The 25,523-nt window shown below is 38.9% G+C and overlaps 1 protein-coding gene across 1 annotated transcript in view; it reads left to right on the top strand.

Annotated features, from left to right (window-relative positions):
- The window catches only part of Lrrk2 (leucine rich repeat kinase 2), a 139,552-nt gene that overhangs the window by 47,354 nt on the left and 66,675 nt on the right, over positions 1-25,523 (top strand). Inside the window, exons 17-28 of the mRNA XM_036207870.1 lie at positions 269-397; positions 473-643; positions 6,435-6,693; positions 9,384-9,572; positions 12,646-12,764; positions 16,057-16,126; positions 16,565-16,779; positions 18,279-18,529; positions 18,807-18,955; positions 21,581-21,674; positions 22,590-22,776; positions 24,088-24,269. Coding sequence (XP_036063763.1) covers positions 269-397; positions 473-643; positions 6,435-6,693; positions 9,384-9,572; positions 12,646-12,764; positions 16,057-16,126; positions 16,565-16,779; positions 18,279-18,529; positions 18,807-18,955; positions 21,581-21,674; positions 22,590-22,776; positions 24,088-24,269 — 2,015 coding nt within the window. The remainder of the gene's footprint in view (positions 1-268; positions 398-472; positions 644-6,434; positions 6,694-9,383; positions 9,573-12,645; positions 12,765-16,056; positions 16,127-16,564; positions 16,780-18,278; positions 18,530-18,806; positions 18,956-21,580; positions 21,675-22,589; positions 22,777-24,087; positions 24,270-25,523) is intronic.

The following is a 25,523-nucleotide window of genomic DNA, read 5'->3' on the forward strand; positions in this document are numbered from 1 at the left end:
GGAATGTGTTTTCCCTGCTTTGCTTGAGGACGGTTTGCCAGTTAGCATTTGTTCTCTTTGTTCTGAATGTATTTCTTAGTAGCAAGAGAGTGGGACATTTACAATTGTTTCAAGGTTTACAGCTGCCAGGTACAAACCCAAGTTTCTCTGCTTAGTTGAAGGAGCAATGTGGAGGCATTAAATAACAGATATAAACTGCTGTATATCATTGACTTAATTTTACTTATAATGGCTCATATTACTGCAATCAGTTTTGCTCCTCTTTCAGGGATTACGGACAATCTTGGCAATACTTGAATTGTCAGTATCCTTCTCCAAGCTGCTGCTGCATTACTCTTTTGATTTGGTAATATTCCACCAGATGTCTTCCAGCGCCATGGAACAAAAGGACGAGCCGGTAAGGTATATCAATATCTATGGGCTACATGTTATTCCCCCAGCGGCCTCTAATCCTCACTTGTCTTCTTTCTAGTTCCTCAATCTGTGCTGCAAATGCTTTGCAAAACTTGCTGTAGATGAGGAGTTAAAAAGCACAATGCTGGAGAGAGCCTGTGATCAGAATAATAGCATCATGGTTGAGTGTTTGCTTCTGTTGGGAGCTGATGCCAATCAAACGAAGGGGGCCACGTCTTTAATTCATCAGGTAAATATTCCAGGCCTCACTTTTGTTTATCTCTGTTACTTGATCCTGTCCTTTTATAACTCCTCCTCTTCCACCTTGTTCCTTCACAAAACAAAACAAGCAAACACGAAAAGACAACCACATAAAACAGATTTATTGAGACATAATTCCCATATCATATAATTCGTGGGTTTAAAGTATACAATTCAATCGTGAAAGGCTGAGACAGGAGGATCGCTGATTAGGCTAAGTCAGCTAGAACAGCATAGTGACCCAGTGAGAACTCTCCTCTAAAAGGAAGTTACAGTTCTATGGACTTGTGTTTGTGCAGAGTTGTTCTGGTATTGCCAGAGTCAACACTAGAACTCTTTCATCACCCCACAGTTAAATTCCATTCGTAGTAGCCCCAGTTCCCATTTCTGCCCCCCCCACCCACAATGGACATTTGTCTATTTCACTCTTTGGCTCCAGGAATTCACTTGCTTACTTTCTGTCTCTATGTATGTATGTATTCTGGACATTTAAAATTCATAATCCCATGGTGATGGGGTTTATGTGACTGTGGCTGGCAATTCCCCATCACTTCCCCTGCCCTACAAACCTCTGGTAAGTACTGTTCCTTTTCTTAGCTCTATTAGATCAAATTTGTGTCCTAGGTGTAAGTGACAAGATGTGTTCCTTTCTGTCTTTGCTTGCCTGATTCCACTCATTTGTTGGTCCTTAGTTTCATCCCCTTTGTGATTCAGTGATAAGATTTTTTGGTAAGTGGGGCTGAATAGCGTTCCATTTTGTGTATACATCATTCTTTTCATCCACTCACTCCTTAATGGGTCCCTAGATGTACTTCATATCTTGATTATAATGGATATTGATGAATATGAGAGTACATTTTTTCAACATTTCATCTCCTTTGGACATATATTCACTAATGAGTTTACTGAATCATATGCTAGTTCTAATTTTAGGTTTTATGGTTGGTTTTTATTTGTTGTTGTTTTGTGACAATATATAGGACTGGCTGGCCTAGAATTTATATAAAGATCTGGGTGAGCTCAAATACAGAGATCTGCCTTCTTCTACCTCCTAGTGCTGGTTTGAAAGCACTTGTCACCACATCTGGATCCTACATTTAGCTTTTATTTTTATTTTTTGGCACTCCAATACTGTTTTCCACAAGGGCTATACTAACTTAAATTCTCACAAATGTTTTATAAGTGTTCCTCTTTTTCCATATACTTAATAGCATTTTTAGCTTGTGTCCTTTTGATAACCATTCTTACCAGGCAAGATGACTTCCCACTGTGCTTCTGACTGAATTATTCTACTGATCACTGATGATGAGGACCTTTTTACCTCTCTCCCGGGCAGGTTAATGTGTCCTCAGGGGGAATGCCAAAGCTAACCCAATGCTGTGGGTGTTTTCAGTCTAATGCCTCATTTAGTTGTTTATCTTCTTGTTGGGGTATAATTAACCCTAAATATGCCTCTTGCTTTGCATTTTCACAGACCTTGTTCTCCAACTGTCCTCCACACAATGCATACATCTATTGCTTGAGCCATTTTCTCTTTGTGTCTTTGCTGTTGTGTTAACTTTTCATGGAAAGATGTGATAAATATCTACTTTCCCAAGATAGGGCATCAAAGACAGATCAAAGTACACTTCCATCAAAGTCCAACTTGTCAAGCCAATGAGCTTAGTGGGCTTATTTACCAAGGATATGTGAAGGGCTACTTAAAGACTATGGATGGTCCCCAAACTACTCTATCTGTAGAGTCCTACCTCATCATGGATGACAACTCATCATTGAGTCCTACTTTTGATAAACCTTCCCACTTCCTACCTATCCTAGTACCCCCCAAGATCACTTGCAGCTGGGGATGGGGCAGCAAGAAGTAGTGGCTGGAATCCCAGCTGACATAGCTCTTTGCAGAAACATTGAAGAGAGTGAGCTGGATGCGTCTGTCAGCTCTTTGCAGCAGTATTTAGGTCTGGATTCTAAATGCTCTAGTCTTTTTGTTTATATAAAAAATCAATTGAATGATTTTATAAAAAAATGAGATTGGACACCTAGTAGATTAATTGTTAGGGTCTGTGAGAAGTCCCCAACACATTACTAGTCATGATGCAATCGGTAAGATCATTTATTATACCACATGCATGTGGGGTTGCTCACCTGTACAAAATGGTGACAACTTCAAGAGCGACATGTAAGTCCCTTTTAAGTACAACTGAAGGAATTCTAAAAGGAGTGCGATCATTCTACCTAGATTGGCTTATCCAAGTGGCAATCATATAAGCATATTTCTAAATGGTTGGGGGTGGGGAGGCCTAAGGCTATAGCTTTTCTATTCTTGGGCAAGTCTGGACAAGTCTCAGGTTTTGTCCTTATTGGGTTATTACCTATATGGGTGGAGCGGTTTGGCCCAGGCCTAGTGTATGCAGGAATTGAAGCCTAGTTTTTAACTAAGTTACTAGAGGCCTGTCATGATATTTACCTGGGCCTTTCATTAATGAGCATCAAATCAATCTGTCTTCCTGCTGCAACAGGGTGTCAATGGATTAGGAGGTTACAGACCCCCACATCAGAGTACTCAGGTTAGGTTTGGTCAGAAGATAGTATTTGAATCCACATGTCTGGAGGGCACTGTCCACTTGTAGAACCATTTGGAATTAGAGCTGTTGAATTATGGAAAAAATGAGAAGGAGCAGAGGTTCTGCGGGTCAGTAGAGGAACTAAAAACAGAGCAATCGTCATCAGACTCAGGAGTGTCTAGATGACTCAAGATTTTGTTGTATCTTCTCTATGAAGGACATTTTTTGATATTTTACTAGGCTTTTCTTGATTTGTTTAAACCATAAGGAAGGCATTAGGGAGTAAATACAGCTTTAACAGGGTTATCATGGATGTCATTAAGGTTAGTTACAATGAATGATTATCTTTGGAGACTCCTAGAAAAATAGATTGGCAGAAATTAGAGGACATGTTTTTCACTGTGGTTGAGAGCCCATTTGATTTTTCAATACAGTATTATTTGTGGTCAGTTGGCAAATGAACCACTCTGTAAGTTACTGTTTGAGGTGATATCCCTTTCCCCAACCCCCTGGCCAATAGCCACAGATTAGAAGACCAACAGGAAGGTTGATGTTTGTACTGTCCTGTAAGTAGGTCTTTCTCAGTGTACATTCACGGGCTAGTGCTGGTTGTATATAATCCTAGCCTTGAGTGGAAGCAAGCAGCTAGCCAGGGCAAGGGAATTTAAAAGAGAGACAGTGTGATTGGCTCATTCATAAGCAGTAAATTAATAGTTGTAATATGTAAGAGAATTGAAGATCAAAAGGAAGGTTTTAGAATGTCCAAAAGCAGAAGTAGGCTCATTGAAGGTGACAGACATCTGGTACAACAGAGTGAGTTCACCTTGGAGGAAGAGCTACAGCCCAGGACAGGTGGTGTCATAGAACATCCTGATCAGTCATGACTTACAGAGTGGAAGCCTTGACTGCAGGGGAGGGAGAATGAGGAGATGGATACAACATGAGAGTAAAGCAAAATGGCTGCCAGAAGCCTTTGATTGAAAAAAGACTATACCTTTTATACTGTATAGTTACACGTAGGATTAAATGGGAGACAAGGGGCATGGGAGCTGGGGTGTGGCTTGTGATCAAGGTTGTGGAATTTAGCATGGACCTTGACAATAGGCACCTGTCATATGTTAACAGAAGGGCCACAAATTTCCCTGGCTAAAGATAAGAATGACTGCCTTATCAAGCAGGAACTTTCCTCTAGCTCCCAAAGATTTGGAGACCCTTATTCAAATGCCTGATCTTGGGGAAAAAACTTCTGGGGAGCAAACACTATACTACAATTTCTTAGTCTTACCACATGAGCCTGTTGCTCTCATAACCCTCCCAAAAGGGAAGGTCCTGATGTCTTATTCTTTTTCCACTATATTGTACCATTATGATTTCTCTGTATTTATTAATTGATCTCTTACCCTTAATGGCCTCAGGCTCTGGATCTGAATTGTAGGCATTTCATCCTTTGGATCAGGTGTATTTACTAAATTTCTAGCTTTCCTGTTCTTGATGTAATTAGGAGGGCACAACAGAATTCCTGGTTTTATGGTAGCAGGAATTTTTTCCCAAATAATTAATTTTTTAAGAGGCAAACATTATACATATTTGTATACTTTACTAAAGCCCCCATGGATTTTCCCAAAGGGAAAAGCATTCATATTGAGAATCATTAAAAATGAAAGTAAAAAGATGCTGTAGAAGTGTGGTCTGCAAATGTTGAAATGCTGGAATTTTGTCAACCAGCAATGGTCGGCATGTGATCCATGCCAGCTGACAAAGGAACATTTCCATCTGAGTCTAGCCACTAAACCAATGAGTTTACTGGGGTTATTTATAGAAGGGTAAAGGACAGCTGCATTATGGGAATGCTCACCCCAGCCAGCGGGGGCGATGACTCACGAAAGTTGCATCCCTGGAACTCTTTGCCTAACATAAATGAAGCTCCGGTAGAGAGTCTTCTTGTCCCAGAAATTGTCCACTGTTGGGGACAACCTTACACAGGGAGGGGCCCTTTGCAACCTGTAACATCCTGAGTATCTGAGTTCCTGGGGTCTTCCAAGTCTGGGAAGCTTCTTGAGTCCCATGAGCCTCCTTTCTCCCTCCAGGAGGGAATGTTTCAACATGGGATAAACATCTATGCAGTAGGTATGAGTGCTGTACATGATCACAAAAGTGCATTAGCCATTTTCTTGATTTTTCTTAGTTAAATACAATTTGAAACTTACAATAGCACCCAGAGAGAATTGTCTATTTCTAGAAGTCTATTGTTTTTAACAAAATGATTATAGGGCCATTTAATGTATATTATTAAATAGTTGGTGCTGTATTTATTGTGTGTATGTGGTGTATGTGTGTGTGTGTGTGTGTGTGTGTGTGTGTGTGTGTGTGTGTGTGTCTGTCCACCTCTACCATGGTCCACCAGTAGAAGTCAGAGGACAGCATGAGGACTTGGTTCTCCTCTTCCTTCCATACCACAGGTTGTGGGATGAAACCGAAGTCCTCAGGCTTGGCAGCATGTACCTTTACCACTGTAGCATCTTGGGGGCCCTGGAGTAACTTATTACCAGTTTTCTAATAACTCAATTTTAAGACAAAATAAGTAAATAAAAATTTTTTAAAAATCTGTCTGTACATCCATGGATTCTGTATTCCATTTGGAGAATTTATCCTAGTTAGTTCTCAGATGTTTCATTTAACGACCAAATAACTGGCATTGTGGACAGATTTCCTGAATAGCAGATAATTGACACTGTGAATATATTTGCCAAATGTACTTTATTTTATGCTAATACAAAATGTATTTATTCATTTACAAAGAGGTTGCATAACCAAAAACTATTAAGACAAAAGATGAAATTAACAGTGCTATTCTTTTTGAGAATTTAATGATGACAGAGAAGAATATGAAAGGCTAATACTGGCCAAGAAACTACATGGTCAGTCATTGTGAGCAACATTATGTAGACCACAATGGGATGGGAAAGATGATGAGGTCTTTTCAAACCACTGCCTGGCAACTGCCAGATTATTGATTTATATCTGTGGCGATAATTTCATTTTATTTCCTCATGTCTATTGCAAGAATACATTTTGCCTTATTTCATATCACTTCAACCTAAATTTGAATTATAAAGAATGACCATAGCAAGCTCCATTGTTCTGTCTGGCCAAAGAGAAGACATGCAAGTTTCATGTGCACTTCCTCTTTGTTTTTTATTTGTTTGTTTTTTAAACTAGGTATGTGAGAAAGAGAGCAGCCCAAAGTTGGTGGAACTGTTGCTTAATGGTGGATGTCGCGAACAAGATGTACGAAAAGCACTGACAGTTAGCATCCAAAAGGGTGACAGCCAGGTCATCAGCTTGCTCCTGAGGAGGCTTGCCCTGGACCTGGCCAACAACAGCATTTGCCTTGGAGGATTTTGCATAAAAAAAATTGACCCTTCTTGGCTTGGTCCTTTATTTCCTGATAAGTCATCTAATTTAAGGAAACAAACAAGTAAGTATCACGAGAATATTTTGTGTAACTCTCATTTTAAGTATGATTAGTAGTATCGTTTTGAACACAGGACTTAGTTCATGGAGGGCAAACACTATTCCACTGATCTACTGTACATATATATTCACTCCTCATGGTAGAATGTTATATGTGTTCTTTTCACAATCTTTTTAGTGGATTATGAGCATGATGAAGTCAATGTTAGTTTTGTCCAATGTTGGAATATTATTATCTGTGTTACTGCTCTGCATATAATATATGATCACTAGATATTTATGAATTTGCATTGATGAGTTGGTAGCAAATGATAATGAAAGCACATGTTATAAGCAAGCATTTCACATATTGACAGTAATTAAAATTGTTCTTTCTGAGGACATTCTGTATTATATGTTGATGCTTTCAATTCATATATATATATATATATATATATATATATATATATATATATACTATTGAATTTTAATTAATATATATATATATATATATATATATATATCTTTTATTTGTATAGGGAACATACATTTTTTATTTGCAATGTGTTATTTGAGATCCAGGATATAGATTCTTTATACATAAGGATATATTAATAATAAAAGATTAGGGAGGAAACAGAAACACTCAGATGAATCATGGAAATATCATCTAGTGGAATCCTTTGCAGTCACATAGGAGAAGCATGCAGCAAACTTATGTGTTGTTGAAAATGCACCAGAGAGCCTCAGGCGGGGGGATTATGTGGCCAGCCTGAGCAGAACAGTATAAACCTGGTCAAGAAAGGATTAAAAACTGTGTGGTATACCAGTGTTTTGATTGCTGAAAATTCTAGTAAGTTGTGCTAATCACATATATGTGAAAATAAAACACTGTGTCAGAAAATAGTTCTACAAATGATGCCTTTCTTCTCCTTTACCTTTCCCTCCCCTCCCTTCCCTTCTCCTCTCCTCCTTTCCTTGTTTCTCTTCTTCTCCCTGCCCTCTCCCCATCTCTACATCCCTTCTGTTCAGGGCCTCTCTGTGTAGCCCTGGCTAACAGAGAACTCTCTAAGTAGAGCAGGTTAGACTTGAACTTGTAGCAAGCCCGCCTTTGCCCTCTGAGCTCTTGTAGATGTGAACCACCTTGCCCATCTTTGTTTCCTGGTTTTTGAGGGAGTGGGATTATGACCCTGGATGGAGGTTTAGTATGTTTTTAGTTCTGTGTGAACATCTTACATTGGCAAGTTTTGATGTAATTTAAAAAATGTTAATGTCATTTGACTGGAAGATAAAAATCATAATTTTATTGGTAGTTTGTCTAAAGGAAAACTTCAGATTCATAACTTTCAGATATTTTTTAAGTTCTTATTAACTATATCATGTATTATATTTATTATGTGAGCCATGAAAGTAATATTTGAAAAAATCTAGAGTTTCTGTAGATCGGTGGTGACTGCCAGCACATTTCTTCTTTGTATAGGATACATATACGATACAATGAAAAACAGAGAGGAGTATTAGGGTTAGTATTGCTCTGATGAAATTCATCAAAAGCAACTAGGGAAGAAAAGGGTCTGTTTTCATTGAAGCCTGTCAGAGCAGGAACCCAGAAGTAAGAGCTGATGCTGAGGCCATGGAGGGGTGCTGCTTACTAACTTGCTCTCTATGGCTTGCTCAGTCTCCTTTCTTTCTTTCTTTCTTTCTTTCTTTCTTCCTTCCTTCCTTCCTTCCTTCCTTCCTTCCTTCCTTTCTTTCTTTCTTTCTTTCTTTCTTTCTTTCTTTCTTTCTTTCTTTCTTTTTTTGGAGCTGAAGATCAAACCCAGGGCCTTGCGCTTGCTAGGTGAGCACTCTACCACTGAGCTAAATCCCCAACCCACCCAGTCTCCTTTCTTATAGAAACCAGGATCACCAGCCCAGGGATAGCACCACTCACAATAGGCTGGGCCCTCCCATAGAAATCACTAATTAAGAAAATGCTCTATGGACTTGTCTACAGATAGCCAATTTCTCAATTGAGGTTTCCTTCTCTCCGATGACTCTTAACTCCTGTCAAGTTAGCATAAAAGTTAGCCAGCACAAGTGTTAATTTTAAAATTCCACAGTGTGAGCCACTGAACAAATTTTATTTATTTTTTAGCATCTTCTGTGTTTTGGTAAGCTTTCATAAGCACCATGTGGTTTAATTTTTCTTATAACCCTATGCTGGAGCTGCCATCTGACCTTTCCAGGTGAGCTGATTGGTCCGTAGAGAGCTTAATGAGTTTGCAAGTAGCATTGTACAGGTCTGTCTCTGGCTTCACAGTCCTGACCCTTCCCTGGATGATGACTAAACATGACCATTTATACCCAAGCTTCGTATAGCAGCAGCACATAGGTTAAAGAGTGCCATGTCCCCTGCATAATATACACTATTATTAGAGCAGCAAAATGATTCTGGAAGGAAAAACAATCTTTAAAAGCATGAGATGTGTCTAAGGAGTTTGGATAAGGCATGTTTATGGGTTTTTTTTTTCTTTTTTTTTCGAGACAGGGTTTCTCTGTGTAGCTTTGTGTCTTTGCTGGAACTCACTTGGTAGCCCAGGCTGGCCTCAGATTCACAGAGATCCACCTGCCTCTGCCTCCCAAGTGCTGGGATTAAAGGCATGCACCACTACCGCCCAGCTATCTATATTTTATAATTATTGATTTCTAAGTTACCGGTTCGTTTATTTTTAGACACAGGATCTGTCCTAGCGAGAAAAGTGCTCCGATATCAGATGAAGAACACTCTCCAAGAAGGAGCAACCTCAGGCAGTGATGGCAACTTTTCTGAAGATGCCCTGGCGAAGTTTGGTGAATGGACCTTCATTCCCGACTCTTCTATGGACAGTGTGTTTGGTCACAGTGACGATTTGGATAGTGAAGGTATCTGTTTTAAACAAGGTTCACTGCAGCTCCCATCTACACAGGGGCATTGAACATTGAGAACTCACACTAAAACCTGCTTTAACTCATTTGGGAAAAATGGACAAAACAGGCCACAGTTAAAGTGGTGACCCAGGAAAACATGTCCTGTGCTTCCCTGCTAAATTAGAGAACTCTGTCACATGGATTCTACCAGTGAGATCACTCTCACTGGTGTGGTCCATACCCTGACATCCACTAGGTATGTGTGGTTGTGTCATTTTTAAAGTTAATGATGCCAGCCTTTTAGGATGACAGGGAGAAAAATCAAGAAAATCTAGGTAAATTATTTGGACCACAATTAGTCAATAGTTCTTAATTTTATAATGGTTTTAAAGTTACTATTTTAATAATTCATTTGACATAATTTTTAAAATTGGAAAGTGAGATATGTGATGATAGTGGTTATAGGTAACATATTTAATGTAAATTCAATTTGGTCAAAAATTATTTAAGGGACTTGTTAACTTTTTGCCCATTTTTGCAGTTTTTTTAGTGAACAAAGTGACAGACTTCATGATAACATTTTAATATATCTGTAACTTGGCTCATATTTAACCCCCATGCCCTTCAGTGTTCCCATCCCCTCTGACCGCCCCACTTGCTCCCACAAATAACCCCTCGCTTATGATCCTCTCCTACATTAATGTAAACAATATAATTTCTTTCTTCTTTCCAAAATGAGTTTTCTTTATTTGTTTGTGAATTGTTACATGTAATACTTTTATTTTTCTAATATTACTCCTGCCTATCTGGGAGCACAGGAGGCTTTCCATCATCTAGGGTTGTCTTTCAACCTCTTGACCCAGCGTTTTAAAATCTTCCTTGTAAAAACTCTTTCACCTTCTCAGAAGGGTTTTCTTAGGTATTTAATTTTCTTGAAGCTACTGTGACTGAGATACTTTTGTGGATTTCTTTCCTGTCAAGTCTGTGGTCCTCTGAAAAGCTGCTAACTTTATGTTGTGATATTTTAGAGAAAGGTGTTTATCTGTTGTAAGAGTTTTCTGGTGGAGCATGTGGGACTCTTTACATATAGGATTTTGTCGTCTGCAAATAAGAATAATTTGACTTCTTTCTTTCCAGTGAAAAGGAAATTTTAAAAGGGGCTTTAAAAAATTAATATGGTCTGTCTAAAGCTTTGAGTAAAGAGTCAAAGTATAATTAATTACAATCATTTCTTTTTGTGGCCAAGATTTAAACTAAAAGACCTCATGCTTACTGAGCACGTTCAGTTCCATGAAGCCACATGTCCATCCCATTAGGTATCTTTAAGCAAGGAGAAATCCTGGAAAGGTAACACAAAAATTACCATCAAGGCACTATGTTGCTTATGTAAAGAGTATTTTGTTAGATTCTTCCCAAACACATAATGTGAGGCAATGATGACATGGAATATCCATTACCTTGTATGTGGGTAGTTAAAATATACATTCCCTTTATTAACATATTTTAATACACCATTGTATCAGTTCTTTGAGATTCTCACCCACTGTATTTTGAGCATATTCATCTTACTTCTCTCCCAAATCCTTGCAGATCTGCCTCCATCTCCCTACCTCCCCAACTTTGTGTCCTCTTTTTAAAAATTTAGTTGACATGTTTAATTAATTTATGGGGTGAGCATGCCACCATGCATGTATGGAGGTCAGAGGACCACTGCAGGAGTCGTCAATTCTCTCTCTTCCCCATGTGGCTTCTGGGTATCATCATGCTTGGCAGCAGGCAACTTCACTCAGCCAGTTTTTGAGTCTATTATTAAAATAAACTATATTATAGAATGAGTTAAACTTAAATATTCAAACAGAGAGTTAGTGTTTATATCAAGACATATTTTGTACTATGAAATTGATTTTTTGATATGTTGAATTTATAATTTACTTTTAGCACCTAAAGTTCATTCTTTTTCTTTCCAAGCTTAAAAGTAGTAGAATTGAAAATCTTAGTTTTTTTCTTCACAAATATTTTCTTAATGTTTATCCTTGCAAGTATGACATTTTGCTAAACTTTATTCTTGAAAACTCATAATTTCATGTCATCCTCATTTCTTTCTCATGAAAGAATTATTACTAATCGTAAGTTTAGCTCAATGATGTGTGCTTGCCTACAATACATAAAGCATAAGACCTTGGGATCAGTCTCCAATACTGCTAAAAACAAAAACAAATGACTTAAAAAAACTGACGCCAGCTAGCCTCCAAATATGAAATCCAGATGAATTATATTCAAGATTGTTGAATGTCAAGTAATTTAGGGCGCGTTCCCGATATTTAAAGCCGAATTTCAAAATCTATAAGAAAGTATAGAGAAATGGAAAAATTATTGGCTATACCTTTGTGCTTCCTTCCTCTGCTTCCTGTACACATGTTTACTGTTACACATATGTGTGACTATTCATTTTCCTGCTTTATTCTTCCTGGACCATGAACAATTGCAATACTGAGTGCTTATCCTTATCTGACACTCAATGTTGAGTCTGCTACAGGCATGCAATCAATATACAGGAGGGAAAACAGTGATTGAGGTTAACCGAAAAGTCAACGTTCTTTACTGTTTTTATTCTCATGTTCAAAGGGAATTAACTGTGGAGTTTCTGGTGTGTGTGTGTGTGTGTGTGTGTGTGTGTGTGTGTGTGTGTGTGTGTACATGTGTGTATTTTGTATGCCTGGGTGTGTTTCCAAGGAGGACAGAGGACATCAGTATCCTTCACTTCTGTTGCTCTTTCCCTTATGTCTTGGAAGCAGGGTATCTCACTGAGCTCCAAGCTTAGTTTTTCCCCTAGGCTGGCAGTCATTGAGCCTTATCACATCCTCTTGTGCCCCCTCCCCCACTGCTGGGGACACACATGTCCTCAGGACCACATGTCTGGTGGCTACTGGTTTCCAAGTTCTGCTCCTCATGTCTGTGTGGAAAACACTCTTTACCTCTGAGCCTGTGAAGTTTCTGTTCATGAAAACATTTAAGCTTCTGTGATGACTGAGTTATGATGCTCAGCTCTTCTTCCTCACTTTGTTATTCTTTCTCAACTTCAAAACAGGCAGTGAGAGCTCATTTCTCCTGAAAAGGAAGTCGAATTCGATTAGTGTAGGAGAATTCTCCAGAGATCCGGTTTTGCAGCGTTGCTCACCAAACTCACAGAGGCATTCCAATTCCTTGGTAAGTTACATGGCGTTTATGTTAAATGTTTGGTCCTGACATTCTCTTGATAACTGAACTCCTGCAAAGCTAGGTGTGATTAGCAAAGAGTTACCTCATACACGAATGCATACACATGAAAGCATATTAATGTTTAACTTAGATTTGCATATATATATATTTGTATTGAGAATTATTTAATTTTATGTACACTGCTAGTATTTGTTTTCTGTTTTTTTTTTTTTTTTAGAAAAATGGAAAGACTCACACATTTCTATGAGATGGCTGATATTGAGAATTACACTATTTTTTTTAAAGATTTTATTTTATTTATGATACATACAGTGTTCTGTCTGCATGTGTCCTTGCAGGCCAGAAGAGGGCACCAGATCTCATTACAGGTGGTTGTGAGCCACCATGTGGTTGCTGGGAATCGAACTCAGGACCTCTGGAAGAGCAGTCAGTGATCTTAACCACTGAGCCACCTCTCCAGCCCGAGAATTACACAATTTTTATGTTTACTTTGAAAGATTAATGGTAACTTGTGCTTGAATTTTAATCATAATACAGTGTACAGCATTGGACATTAAAAATGTCTTTCTATTGGGAAGTAGCCTTTAATTTCCATTTACTGTGTCTATTTAAGGCAAATGATAAAAACGATCATTCTAATAAAGTATATTAACACGTCCATCTCAGATAACTGACTAAACTGCGACAGTAACAAAAGTAAGTAGTCTCCCTTCATCTGAAAATTTGAAGTGGAAATTGTTTGGAATTCTTCCTTTTTCTTTCTTCCTTTTTTTTTTTTTTTTTTGTTCCTGTCCTGGATTTTGCTTTGTAGACCAGGATAGCCTTGAACTCACAAACTCACAGAGATCTGCCTGGCTCTGCCTCCTGAGTGCTGGAATTAAGGTGTGCGCCACCATCACCCGGCTGTTTGAAATATTCTTAAGAATTTTTAAATATACCATTTTTTCAGATTTAATCCTTCAGATATCAACTGGTTAGAATTTTATTTTGGTTTATAAAAAATGAAAAATCGAGGGGTTAATTTAGAAATAGTTGTGAATATGGTACTACATACTATATGCTCTCAGAGAACCTCCTCACAGATGTACAGCAGGATATTCCTGACCACAGCCATGCTCCTGTGCATGCAGCACAGATGTCCTTCTCCAGCCTAAGTTTGGACCGTTGGCTCAGCTTACCTTTCTTTAACCTTCCCCACACTCTGGCAACCTTGGTTTTACTCTTCTTTCCTTCTCTTTTTCATCCTTACAAATAACTTTATGTCCTTCTTTCTTCCTTTGACAGTTTTATATGTGATTGTAATCAATATTAGTCATTTTCTCCCCCATTTCCTTCCTCATCTCCTTCCCTCTCCTGCTAAAACATTTTCCTAACAGACCTTCCCACTGCTTTCTATCTTGTGTGTGCGCGTGCGTGCGTGGGTGTGCGTGTGTGCGTGCGCGCGTGTGTGTGTGTGTGTGTGTGTGTGTGTGTGTGTGAGAGAGAGAGAGAGAGAGAGAGAGAGAGAGAGAGAGAGAGAGAGAGAGAGACAGACAGGGAGAGAGAGAGAGACAGACAGACAGGGAGAGAGAGAGAGACAGACAGACAGACAGGGAGAGAGAGAGACAGAGACAGAGACAGAGAAAGACAGACAGACAGACAGACAGAGACAGAGAGAGAGACAGAGACAGATAGACAGAAAGGGAGAGAGAGAGAGAGAGAGAGAGAGAGAGAGAGAGAGAGAGAGAGAGAGAGAGAGAAGCATCAGCCACTGAGTTTTAATTAGGGCTACTTACAGGAGCCTGGGTAGGAATTTATTTACTGGAGCATGAGCATCCTATCAGTGGCTACATCATCTTCCTCTCGTCACCATTAGTTATCCATCCACCAGCGATAGATGCAGCCTCAAGAGTCCCTCCACAATGAAATGTTGGCAGGCCTGGTTTAGTGCATGTCATGTCTTGTATGGTCAACCACAGCACAGTGTGTTCCTAAGTTCAATGGCTGCATCAGACCGAGAAGGTGTCCCTTAGAAAGACACTTGCCCACACATCAACTCCTTTGCTCTTTCTGACCCTCTTCCAAAATGTTCCCTGTGTCTTGGAGAGGTGATAAAGATTCCCCATTTGGTGCTGGGCACTCCACAATCTCACATTCTCAGTGCTTTGTTATAAATATCTGATTAATCACCACTTGCTGCAAAAAGTTGAGCAGGTAAAGGACTTGCTATACCCTCCTGTTGACAGCAACTCCTGGGGCTCATAAAGGTAGAAGGAGAGATTCACCTCCACACAGCTGCTCTCTGACCTCCACACACATGCCAGGGCATGTGAACTCCCAACCCCACATATAACACACAAAATCAATACATAGAAAAAGAAGAGTGTCTGAAGACAGCTGAGATATCTATGACTATAAACATGTCTATTATTTATTTCTACAAAATCAGCCTTTTGAGAACTACCTAAGTAATTTGGTCAGTGTATAAAACATATGTATCATCATATTGTGATACATATGATACATATGTATCATCCTGCACGTATTTGTTTTTGTTTTTTGTGGGTTTTTTGTTTTTGTTTTTTGAGACAGGGTTTCTCTGTGTAGTTTTGGTGCCTGTCCTGGATCTTACTCTGTAGACCAGACTGGCCTCAAACTCACAGATATCTGCCTGGCTCTCCCTCCGAGTGCTGGGATTAAAAGTGTGTGCCTCCTTTGCCCAGCCCTGCATATATTTGTTAATAGTGTGCCAATTGAAAATAAAATTGAACAAAAACCAAGTTATTTTTGTTTAGTTAAATATGAAGATAAGTACAATGGGAGATTATAGCCAAATATGGTAAATTAGGTCACAGTGTTTATATTTGGCAGTTGTAAATACCATAGATAGTTACAAATGATACTTCAGTTGGTTGATGGGATAGAGTGTATAAAGCTTTTGCCTCAACTTCTGCCTTTCAGTTTTCTTATACTTAAAACTATGGGCAGGGTCTGTCTGCTAACATTTCAAGTTCCAGTGCTCAGAAAACCAAAGCTGGAGTGTCCCAGCCTCTAGCCCAATCTGGATTGTAGAGTATGACCCTTAACAGAGGGGAAAGGGTCGATGCATAGATCATTTGAGCAGTAACAATTTTCTTTTATCTTCATTTTTGAATTCTCAGTTCTTGTCTATTTCTTTTTCCAGCAATTGTGAACCCCATTTATTCTGTTTACATTTCCTGGTTGCTTCTATATAGAAATGTTCTGTTCTCAAAATCAACAAAAATGATAGCAATTTTATTTGTCATTATTTATTTCATAGGGTCCCATTTTTGATCATGAAGATTTACTGAGAAGAAAAAGAAAAATACTGTCTTCAGATGAGTCTCTCAGTAAGTATCAGGAAATAATTTCACCTAAGTAGATACCTAGGGCAGAATCTGTTGTTTTGATTAATTTGCTTTGGTTATTTAAACTTTCTTGCTGCCTATTTGAACTTACACAACATTGGTATGTATTTACCTAATGATCACAGAGGCTACAGAAAAATTAGAGTTCTGTCAACCTAAAGATTTACTTTTTATAACTAGTATCAGCTCACATCTTTTATGAGTTTTCTGAAATCCAAATTATAATTCCTCTGGTCTCGTTCTTCATTTTCTTCTTCAGGTCTTTTGTTTTCACCCTCCCTGGTTAAATACTTTTAGTTCCTCTCCATCCTTGTCACTAGAATGTACATGCCATGGTTTAGTTTCCAGTGCTCCGTCCACTTTCACCAGGTGAATTCACTTGTATGCTTATATGTCTATCCTTTGTCGTTTGGAAAAAAGGGTCATCGAAGCTCCAGTCCCATATGAGGCATTCAGATAGTTCTTCTTCCCTGGCTTCCGAGAGAGAATGCATCACATCCTTAGACCTTTCTGCCAATGAGCTGAGAGATATTGATGCCCTGAGCCAGAAGTGCCTCGGGGGCCACCTGGAGCATCTCACCAAACTAGAACTTCACCAGAATGCACTCACTGGCTTCCCTCAGCAGCTGTGTGAGGTAAAAATCCATTTGTCTTGTAATTCCCAAGACCCTGCAGGGCACTGCATGGACATCCAATTTGCATGGATTAGGTGCATCTTTTTAAACACATTCATAATAACCTCAGGGTACCTGGAATATGTCTTTGTTGCATGAGGGAGGATATTACAAACTTCCTCTTGGAGTGGTTTTACCAAGAGCAAGCTCAGATGTGAATTCTCTATTCTCCCCCACCCCCACTCCCATCTACTATAGTCTCCCTCACAAGGGGCAGTTACCCCATATTTATTGAACAGCAGAGAAAGCATCACATGGGGTAAGGAATGAGGGATACTTTCCAAAAATCTTTAAGAGTTTTATAAGGAATGAAACTTTGACTCCAACTGACGTCACTGACCCAGATAGCAAATGGCATTGCAGACTTATCAACCCCCATCCATGTAGCTTCCAACTTTTACATTAGATGTTTGTTTTACAAGGTTGCTTTTAGTATATTTCCCATTGCTGGCATTTATTATCATGCTATACATATACACACACGCATTACTCTTGGGTCGGGAACATGTAAGAGTACATAATTTAAGATTATAGCTCTGCTTTAGCTTAGGCTACAAAAACTATTTTCATGGGAAATCCCAGGCAGGTAAGGTTGGTTCTTATATTGTTCCCTTAAAGCAGCAGCTACCAAACCTGGGGTCATAACCTTTTGGGCATTAGATGACCCTTTCACAGGGGTCACATATCAGATGTTTACATTATGATTCATATCAGTAACAAAATTACAGTTATGAAGTAGCAATGAAAATAATTTTATGGTTGGGGGTCACCACAAGATGAACTGTATTAAAGGATCTCAGCATTAGGAAGGTTGAGAACCACTGTCTTAAAGGCAGGTTATGCGCAAACAGGCTGAATAGACAGTAGGATAGTAGTCTTAAGTGTTAAAACTTAAGATTGCTCTCAAGGTGTATTATTAACTCTGGCTGTGAGGTCCAGCAAAAGTTCCATCCTATTAGAATGTAAGAGATATTTTCATAATACTGTATCACCATGGTTAAGTTTGTCTTTTAGGTTTGACAACAATTACCTCATTATTGTGGGGTTCACATGGGTATCAAAATACCCTTTCAGAAAGTGTTACATTCTTGAATATAAATTACCCCCAGGAAAGCTTGTGTCTAATAGATTTAACCATGCAAGTTGGATAGCATTGCAGTACCCTTGATTCCATCTTGGTCTTCACAGAAGTAAATTCTAAGTATAAGGTGATTTGAGGCCTCAACTTTATATTTGTAAACCTCCTTTTAACAGTCACTTTGGAATTTTTTCCTGTCTTAACTCATGCTACAGCAGGGATGGTTGGTCTAGTAAACATACTGAAGTTCTGTTGAGGATTGCAGTTTCAAGACTTAAAAACAAAGATCCCCAATGGCGCTAGAGTTAGCATGAAAAGCAGAAATGGTGCTGAAGTCGTCCCTCAAACACTCAGTTTGAAATCTCTCAATTTATCTCCCCAGACCCTGAAGTGTTTGACACATTTGGATTTGCACAGTAACAAATTCACATCATTTCCCTCCTTCTTGTTGAAAATGCCATGTATCACCAACCTGGATGCCTCTCGAAATGACATTGGACCAACAATAGTTTTCGACCCCCTGGTGAAGTGTCCGAGCCTCAGACACTTTAACCTGTCATACAACCAGCTCTCTTTCATCCCGGAGAACCTTGCCCAAGTGGTGGAGAAACTGGAGCAGCTCCTATTGGAAGGGTAAGAACTGGCTCATGAAGACAGCAAGCTTCCATTCCACTGAACTTAGCATGGGCGAAAAAACATGGTGACATTTCTATCGCAATGAGTTTAATACAAGCATGGTAGAAGGTGGAGGCAATTGATGATTTAGGCAATTTTGACAGATGGAATATTCACAGTTCATTTGGAGGCTTAAATATACCTTGACGCTATACTTGGAGGGTGAATCAATTTCGTACTTTTATATTTTAGAAGTGTTCACATTTTAATCCTCTGTTTTGTGTTTTACAACTAGAAATAAAATATCAGCCATTTGTTCTCCCCTGAGCCTGAAGGAACTGAAGATTTTAAATCTTAGTAAAAACCACATTCCATCCCTACCTGAAGATTTTCTTGAGGCTTGTCCAAAAGTGGAGAGTTTCAGTGCCCGGATGAATTCTCTTGGTAAGTATTGGGTGCTGACCTCACCTTCACCAGGCCTTCAAGGAAGAGACATACATAGGTATGTCTTTACCAGGCCTTCAAGGAAAACACACATAGAGGTGTTTTAAGAGGGAAGTTACAGGTGCTGTGTCAGTGAAAATAAGCCGTAGTTCTACAATCCAGGTTGGCAGGTTGGTGATGAAATGAGCCATCAAGAAAAGCACGTAGATGCGTATTTAAGTGAGAGAAGGTCACAGTAGCTTGATTCCACTTATAAAACATTCTGGAGAAGGTCAAACTATGGTATCAGTAAAACAAGCCAGAGTTATCACCGGCTAGCAAAGAGAATGGGAAGGATAGGTGGTGACTGTATGGCAGCAATGATGGACAGATGCCATGTTTATCAAAACACTGGGAATGACCTTAAACTCAACTCTGAATGGAGACATGGCTCTGTCAGGATTGGTCCCTTGTTAGAGCTGAACCAATGCTGACTTGATAGTAAGAGGAAAGGTGTTTGGTGAGGCAAGGCAGGGACCAGGAATTGGGTCCCCTCTACCCAATTTTCTGTAGAACTAAAGCTGTTTAAAGTTTTGTTTTCAAAGATGTCTATCATTTAAAAATATTAGCACATTGATATTATCATAGGAAAAAATACTGTCACATGGCTTGCAAATACTAATCAAACTTTCGTTCATTTTCACTTCTTGAACTGAAGAGTTCCTTGGCTGCCTACATGCAGAGGAAAACATTCTTAAAGCTGTTTAATGGCAGAATAGATTTTTAAATAAATTGTTTAATTAAAATATTACTAAATCATTTATTTCCCTGTCTTTCTTCTTCCTCCAACACCTCCCATATCCCCACTTCCTCTAAAATTCATGGCCTCTTATTATCTAGTTATTTTTATTACATATATATGCAAATACATATATAAATGCAACCTAATGAATCTTTTTAGTGTTGCTTATATAGAGAGGTATGTTTTTAGGACTGACCACCTGGTATTGGATAGCTAGTTAAGAAGGACTAATTCTTCCTATCTCAGCCCTTGTTAATTGTAGATCTTCGTATGTGGGTGGGGCCCTGTGAAATTTCTTTTGCCTATGTTGGGATATTAACTTTTTTGGAATTGCTCAGGTCCTGTCCAGGCAGCCATGTTGTTGAGATTTCATGGGTATAGCTTCTCTGCCATATCTAGGAGATACAATTCTGCAGTAGAATTGCTGAACCTCTGGCTCTTATGATTTTTCTCCTCTGCTTCTGAAATATTCCCCGAGCTGTAAGCATAGGAGTTGTGTTATGAATGTATCAACGGGGGCTGCGTGGTCCATGACCAATGTTTACTCTGTATTTTAACTAGTTGTGGCTTTCTGTGATGATCTCTGTCTGATACAAAAAGAATTTTCTTTGATGAGGGGCGAGAGTTACGTTTAGCTCTGGGTATAAGAATGAATGTTTAGAAAGCAGTTAGGAATGATACTGCTTTAGGAAAATCCTCTAAGATCCATGATTCCACTAGTCACAAGTGATTGACTAGACTTACAAGAGCAGGCTTGATTTTCCTTCTATTGAAGAGACCTGAAGTCCAATTAGACACTTGCAGTTACCTTCAAGCTATCAGTGCCATTTTTGAAGGTGTAGGGATACCTTGCCATGTTGTTCATTGTTACTTGTAGGCATCAGAGCTAGGTACTACCATTATTCCTCCCTTGGCTGACTCTGTTTCACCTTCTGCTGTCATGAAAGCTAGTTCTGAACAAGTGCACTTTGGTGTCAAATCCAGCTAGAATCCTCTCTAAGTCCTGTGTCCAAAGTCCTTGATATCTTCAGCAGCAGGAAGGCAATGTGATAGTCTGTGTTGCTTTGGGAGTGTCTTGGACTATCCTGATAAACTTGAAAGGGTTCTCAGTCCTGGGGTTGGATAGTCTATGGCATTTGTGAGAGGTGCATTACTTCATTTAAACATTCTCTCTATATATCCATATTGTTCAGGGTAATAGATACAGGCCTAATTTCATTCTTCTACATGTAGACATCTTGTTTTCCAAGCACTGCTTGTTGAAGATGCTCTCTTTTCTCTAGTGGAATTTTTGGCATTTTTTTCAGTTATTAGATGGCAGTGGTTATGTGCACTCACATTTGGGTTTTCTATTTTGTACCTCTGAGCTACATGTCTGTTTTTGTGGCAATACAATGCAGTTTTTAGTACTATAGCTCTGTCATATATTTTATTTAAAATGGTAACATCTTCTGCACTTCTCTGCCCCTCAGGATTGATTTGGCTATCTGGAGTCTTTTCTAGTTATGTATGAATGTTAGGTTTTGAGTTTGGGTTTTTTTTTTTTTTCCATTTCTGTGAAGAATGTTGCAGGGATCTTGATTGGGATTGCATTGAATCTGTGATTGCTTTTGGTAGAATGGTCATTGTAACAATATTAACTCTGCCAACCTATGGGCAAAGGTGGTCTTGCCTTATTATTTAGTGGCCATAATATTATCTTATAAAGTAAAATTGTTTTATGCTGTTAATGCAACAATGTGAACTACACATGTGATATGTTCCTGGTAACTGCTCCTACTGCATTGATCAGAAATCTAGTTAAGATGATTGTAAATGTTAATTATCTTGTTTTATTTCTTTAGCTGCGATGCCTGCCTTACCTTTTTCCATAACAAGCCTAAAATTATCCCAAAACTGTTTCACATGCATTCCAGAAGCGATTTTCATTCTTCCACAGTAAGTTCATTGTTATTTCACTGCTAAAGCCGAATGGGCTGTGGCGTAGCTTTTAGAAGTAAAGCAATGGTTTATATGAACGCATATATTATGCATTTATAAACCCACTTCACTCAATGTTTTATCTTTTGCTTTATTTTACTAGAGAGAAGATACATCTCCTTAAACTTTGCAGTAATTTATCATGCTTTGTGTAGGAATAACCGCAGGGTTCTGTAACTAAATAAAATGACATAGACTGGATGTTTGTCAGATGAATGTTGGTTTCTTTTGGGTTTTAGCTGCTCACAGGGGTTTTTCAGTTGTCTGAACACTAGTATCCTTGAAATATCATTGTTTCAATGGCATTTTCTATAAAGATTATGATAATATATATAGTTCCACATCTGAACAGGGTGAAGTGGCTGGGGTTTGGGACTTATTAATTTTATCAAAGACCCAAACTTCAGGCAATAATTCAGTTTCAAGTGTGTTGTCATTTTAAGAACCATTCTATTTGTGCATTATAAAGCAATTATAATTTATATGCACATGTATGTATATCATAGGCAAATAGCAACCACAACTTGGCCACAGAGAATGTCAAACACAAACTCATTAGCATAAATGTAACTTTTCAAAACCCCACTCCCTGTTCTAATTGTGCCATATGGACCTTCTCTTTGGTCTTCCTAATAATGTTCTTGATTATAATCCCTATTCACTTACACCTCCACTCTAGAGAAAAATACCTTTTCTTCTAAGCACTGCATGAACATACACGCTTCTAAGTACTCAAGAACATACAATGCTTATCTATAAGTGATATAGCTTTAAAATCATTTATGACTCTCAGTCTGATAAAATTCCTGGTGGCATTACTTTGTGTCCTGTGAAAACCCCGCTTTGCTCTTAATGGGACTCATGTCATTCCAGCTTGCGGTCCTTGGATATGAGCCACAACAACATTGAGTATCTGCCAGGGCCTGCACACTGGACATCTCAGAACTTGAGGGAACTCTTCTTTAGCCATAATCAGATCAACGTCTTAGACTTGAGTGAAAAGCCGCATGTGTGGTCAAGAGTAGAGAAAGTCCATCTCTCTCATAATAAGCTGAAAGAGGTGAGAGGTCATCTTTGCTTTAAGTTATCAGATGATTGAGAACAAGTTTTGGTTGGTTTGTAAATGAGATGTGATTCTACTCTGTGCTAAGTGGGTGTAGTTAAAGCTCAGTTTCCAACAAACAAATCCCAACTACTCTTGTTTTATATTTTGAAAGGATTGTTACTTATGAGTGCACATATCTACTTTTGAATGTGTGATGCTCTAAGACGGTCACTGTCTGTGACTTCTGACCATTCAGAGCCTGGTACACTAAGTCTTTCATCTTCATTGGGTGACAACCAGCCTGTGTTTTCCTACATGCTTAGATCTCTTTAGTCTTCCTCTGCATGACCCCTCACTTAAATGAGTCAGCCTCCTTCTAATTACACATGTAAGAAAGATATTTTCTTGTCAGGTTCAAGCTGTTGACCATTTAGAAAGCTACCAAAAGTCTGATACTTTGATGTTCAGGATTACTGGATTGATTGATACCACTACTTTGTTTCCCCATTAGTACTATAGTTGACTTGAAACCTTTTAATAGTGGTTTTAAAATTATAGTACTACCTAGCATACAAAAGTTCAATGCCTCCAACTGAAAAAAAAATAGAAGATAAATTTAAAACACTTTGGTTAGGTTGGCACCTAGAATGTAAGTACTTACTAGTTTATAATGATTATATCTTTCTGGTTTGCTTTAAAGAACATAGGCAATGTGAGAGAGCAGAATGGAACCACAAATAACATATTTGGATAAATACAAATGACATTTTTTTCAATATTGTATATGATGAGGTTTATTGTTGTTAAGGGAGATTTAATTTTTAAAGCTATAAATAGGAGCAGCTGGATGGCTCAGCAGGTACTAGCTGCCATGTCTGACAACCTGAGGTTCCTCCCCAGGTCTCACATGGTGGAAGGAAGGAACTAGCTGCTGCAGGTTACACACACACACACACACACACACACACACACACACACACACACATACACACTCATATGTATACATACATACATGCACACACATTCATGCATACATGTATACATACACATGTACACAAACACCCCAAATAAAATTTAAAGTATAATGAAGTGGTAAATAACTCACGTAGCTGGGGGTAAGTTCTTTATATATTTTTTGCTTGTTTTAAAGCATGCATACTGCAAACTAATGGCAAGGTTTTTGGAGGATGTTTAACCTTGTGTTAAGACTGTGCAAGGTGCCTGTGGCAACTAAGAGCCTTTCTTGTTCACTATCATCTTGTGTCCTGGCTGTGCACACTGGTTCCCTACTGCCCACAGGCTTTTATCCTTTTCTATGTCATTCAGATTCCTCCTGAAATTGGCTGTCTGGAAAATCTGACATCTCTCGATGTCAGTCACAACTCAGAACTGAGGTCCTTTCCGAATGAAATGGGGAAATTGAGCAAGCTATGGGACCTTCCTCTGGATGGGCTGCAGCTGAACTTTGACTTTAAGCATGTAGGATGCAAAGCCAAAGACATCATCAGGTTGGGTGACCTTGTTCCCTTTGCTCTTCGTCAGATTTGTCTAACCCCCCCCCCCCCGCCCCGTCCCTCCTCCCCCATCCCCCCACTCTGCAACTTTGATAGCTGTACAGTTACACTCTTTCACATGGTGCTCTGTGTGCTTTTCATTTACTGAATGAGTTTATGTGCAGTCACTGCAAATGTCTTGTAATTCCTTGTAGTCCAGGGAATGCATGGTGAGAGAATGCCTTCTCTTCCTCATCACCCAGAGGTTGACGTCAGGCGTCTTCTTCCATTATGCTCCACCCATGGTCATTGTCATGCTTCCCTTCATTTGCTGAGGCAAGGTCTCTTCTGAGCCTGGATCTGGCTGGTTTTTCCTGTTGGTCTCCTATCTTGTCTCCTGGAGACTGGGATTGCAGGCAGATTGCCACAGCTAGCCTGACTTTGGAGTGGTGACTGGGCTCCTGATCTCTGGCCATCATAGAGACTCATCCATGGAACATCTCCACTGTAGCTAGAGTTTTCTCTCCAGGTCCGCCGAGCCCTGGAAGTCCGACAGCCCACTTATAAAATAATCACACAGAGACTTACATTACTTATAAACTGTATGGCCATGGCAGGCTTCTTGCTATCTACTTCTTTTATCTTAAATTAACCCATTTCTATTCATCTATAAGTTGCCACATGGCTCGTTGCTTACCAGTACCTTACCTCTCACTTGTTGTGGCTGTGGCTGTCAGTGTCTCTCTGTCTCAGCCTTCCTGTTGCCAGAATTCTCTTCTCTGTCTGTCCCACCTATACTTCCTGCCTAGCTTCTGGCCAGTCAGTGTTTTATTTATTAACCAATCAGAGCAACACATTTGACATACAGAACATCCCACAGCACTCCACAATCCCTAATGTTTCCCTTTGATCATACCCTGGGGGAGGGGCAGATGCCTGCTGTTGGCATGGAATAGTCGGTATTCCTTAAAGTTCTCTTATGAAACAGGTTGGTTTCTAATTTAAAAAGAGGCCATGGATTTGAAGAGATCAAGGAGGGCTGTATGGGAAAGTTTAGAAAAGAAAGGAGGAAATGGTGTAATTATATTACAATTTCAAAAAATAATTAAAAATGTGACAATATATAGCATAGTTTTAAATGTATTGTTCTATATCCATTTTATTTTCAAAACAACTTATCTCTATAAAACTTGAGCATGATTTTCTTGAGTATTTAGCACTTCAAATTAGTTGCAATTAATTTTACATTAAATTTACTTAGAATAACAA

Source organism: Onychomys torridus, chromosome 16 (genome assembly GCF_903995425.1).
Source record: "Onychomys torridus chromosome 16, mOncTor1.1, whole genome shotgun sequence".
Classification (NCBI taxonomy): domain Eukaryota; kingdom Metazoa; phylum Chordata; class Mammalia; order Rodentia; family Cricetidae; genus Onychomys; species Onychomys torridus.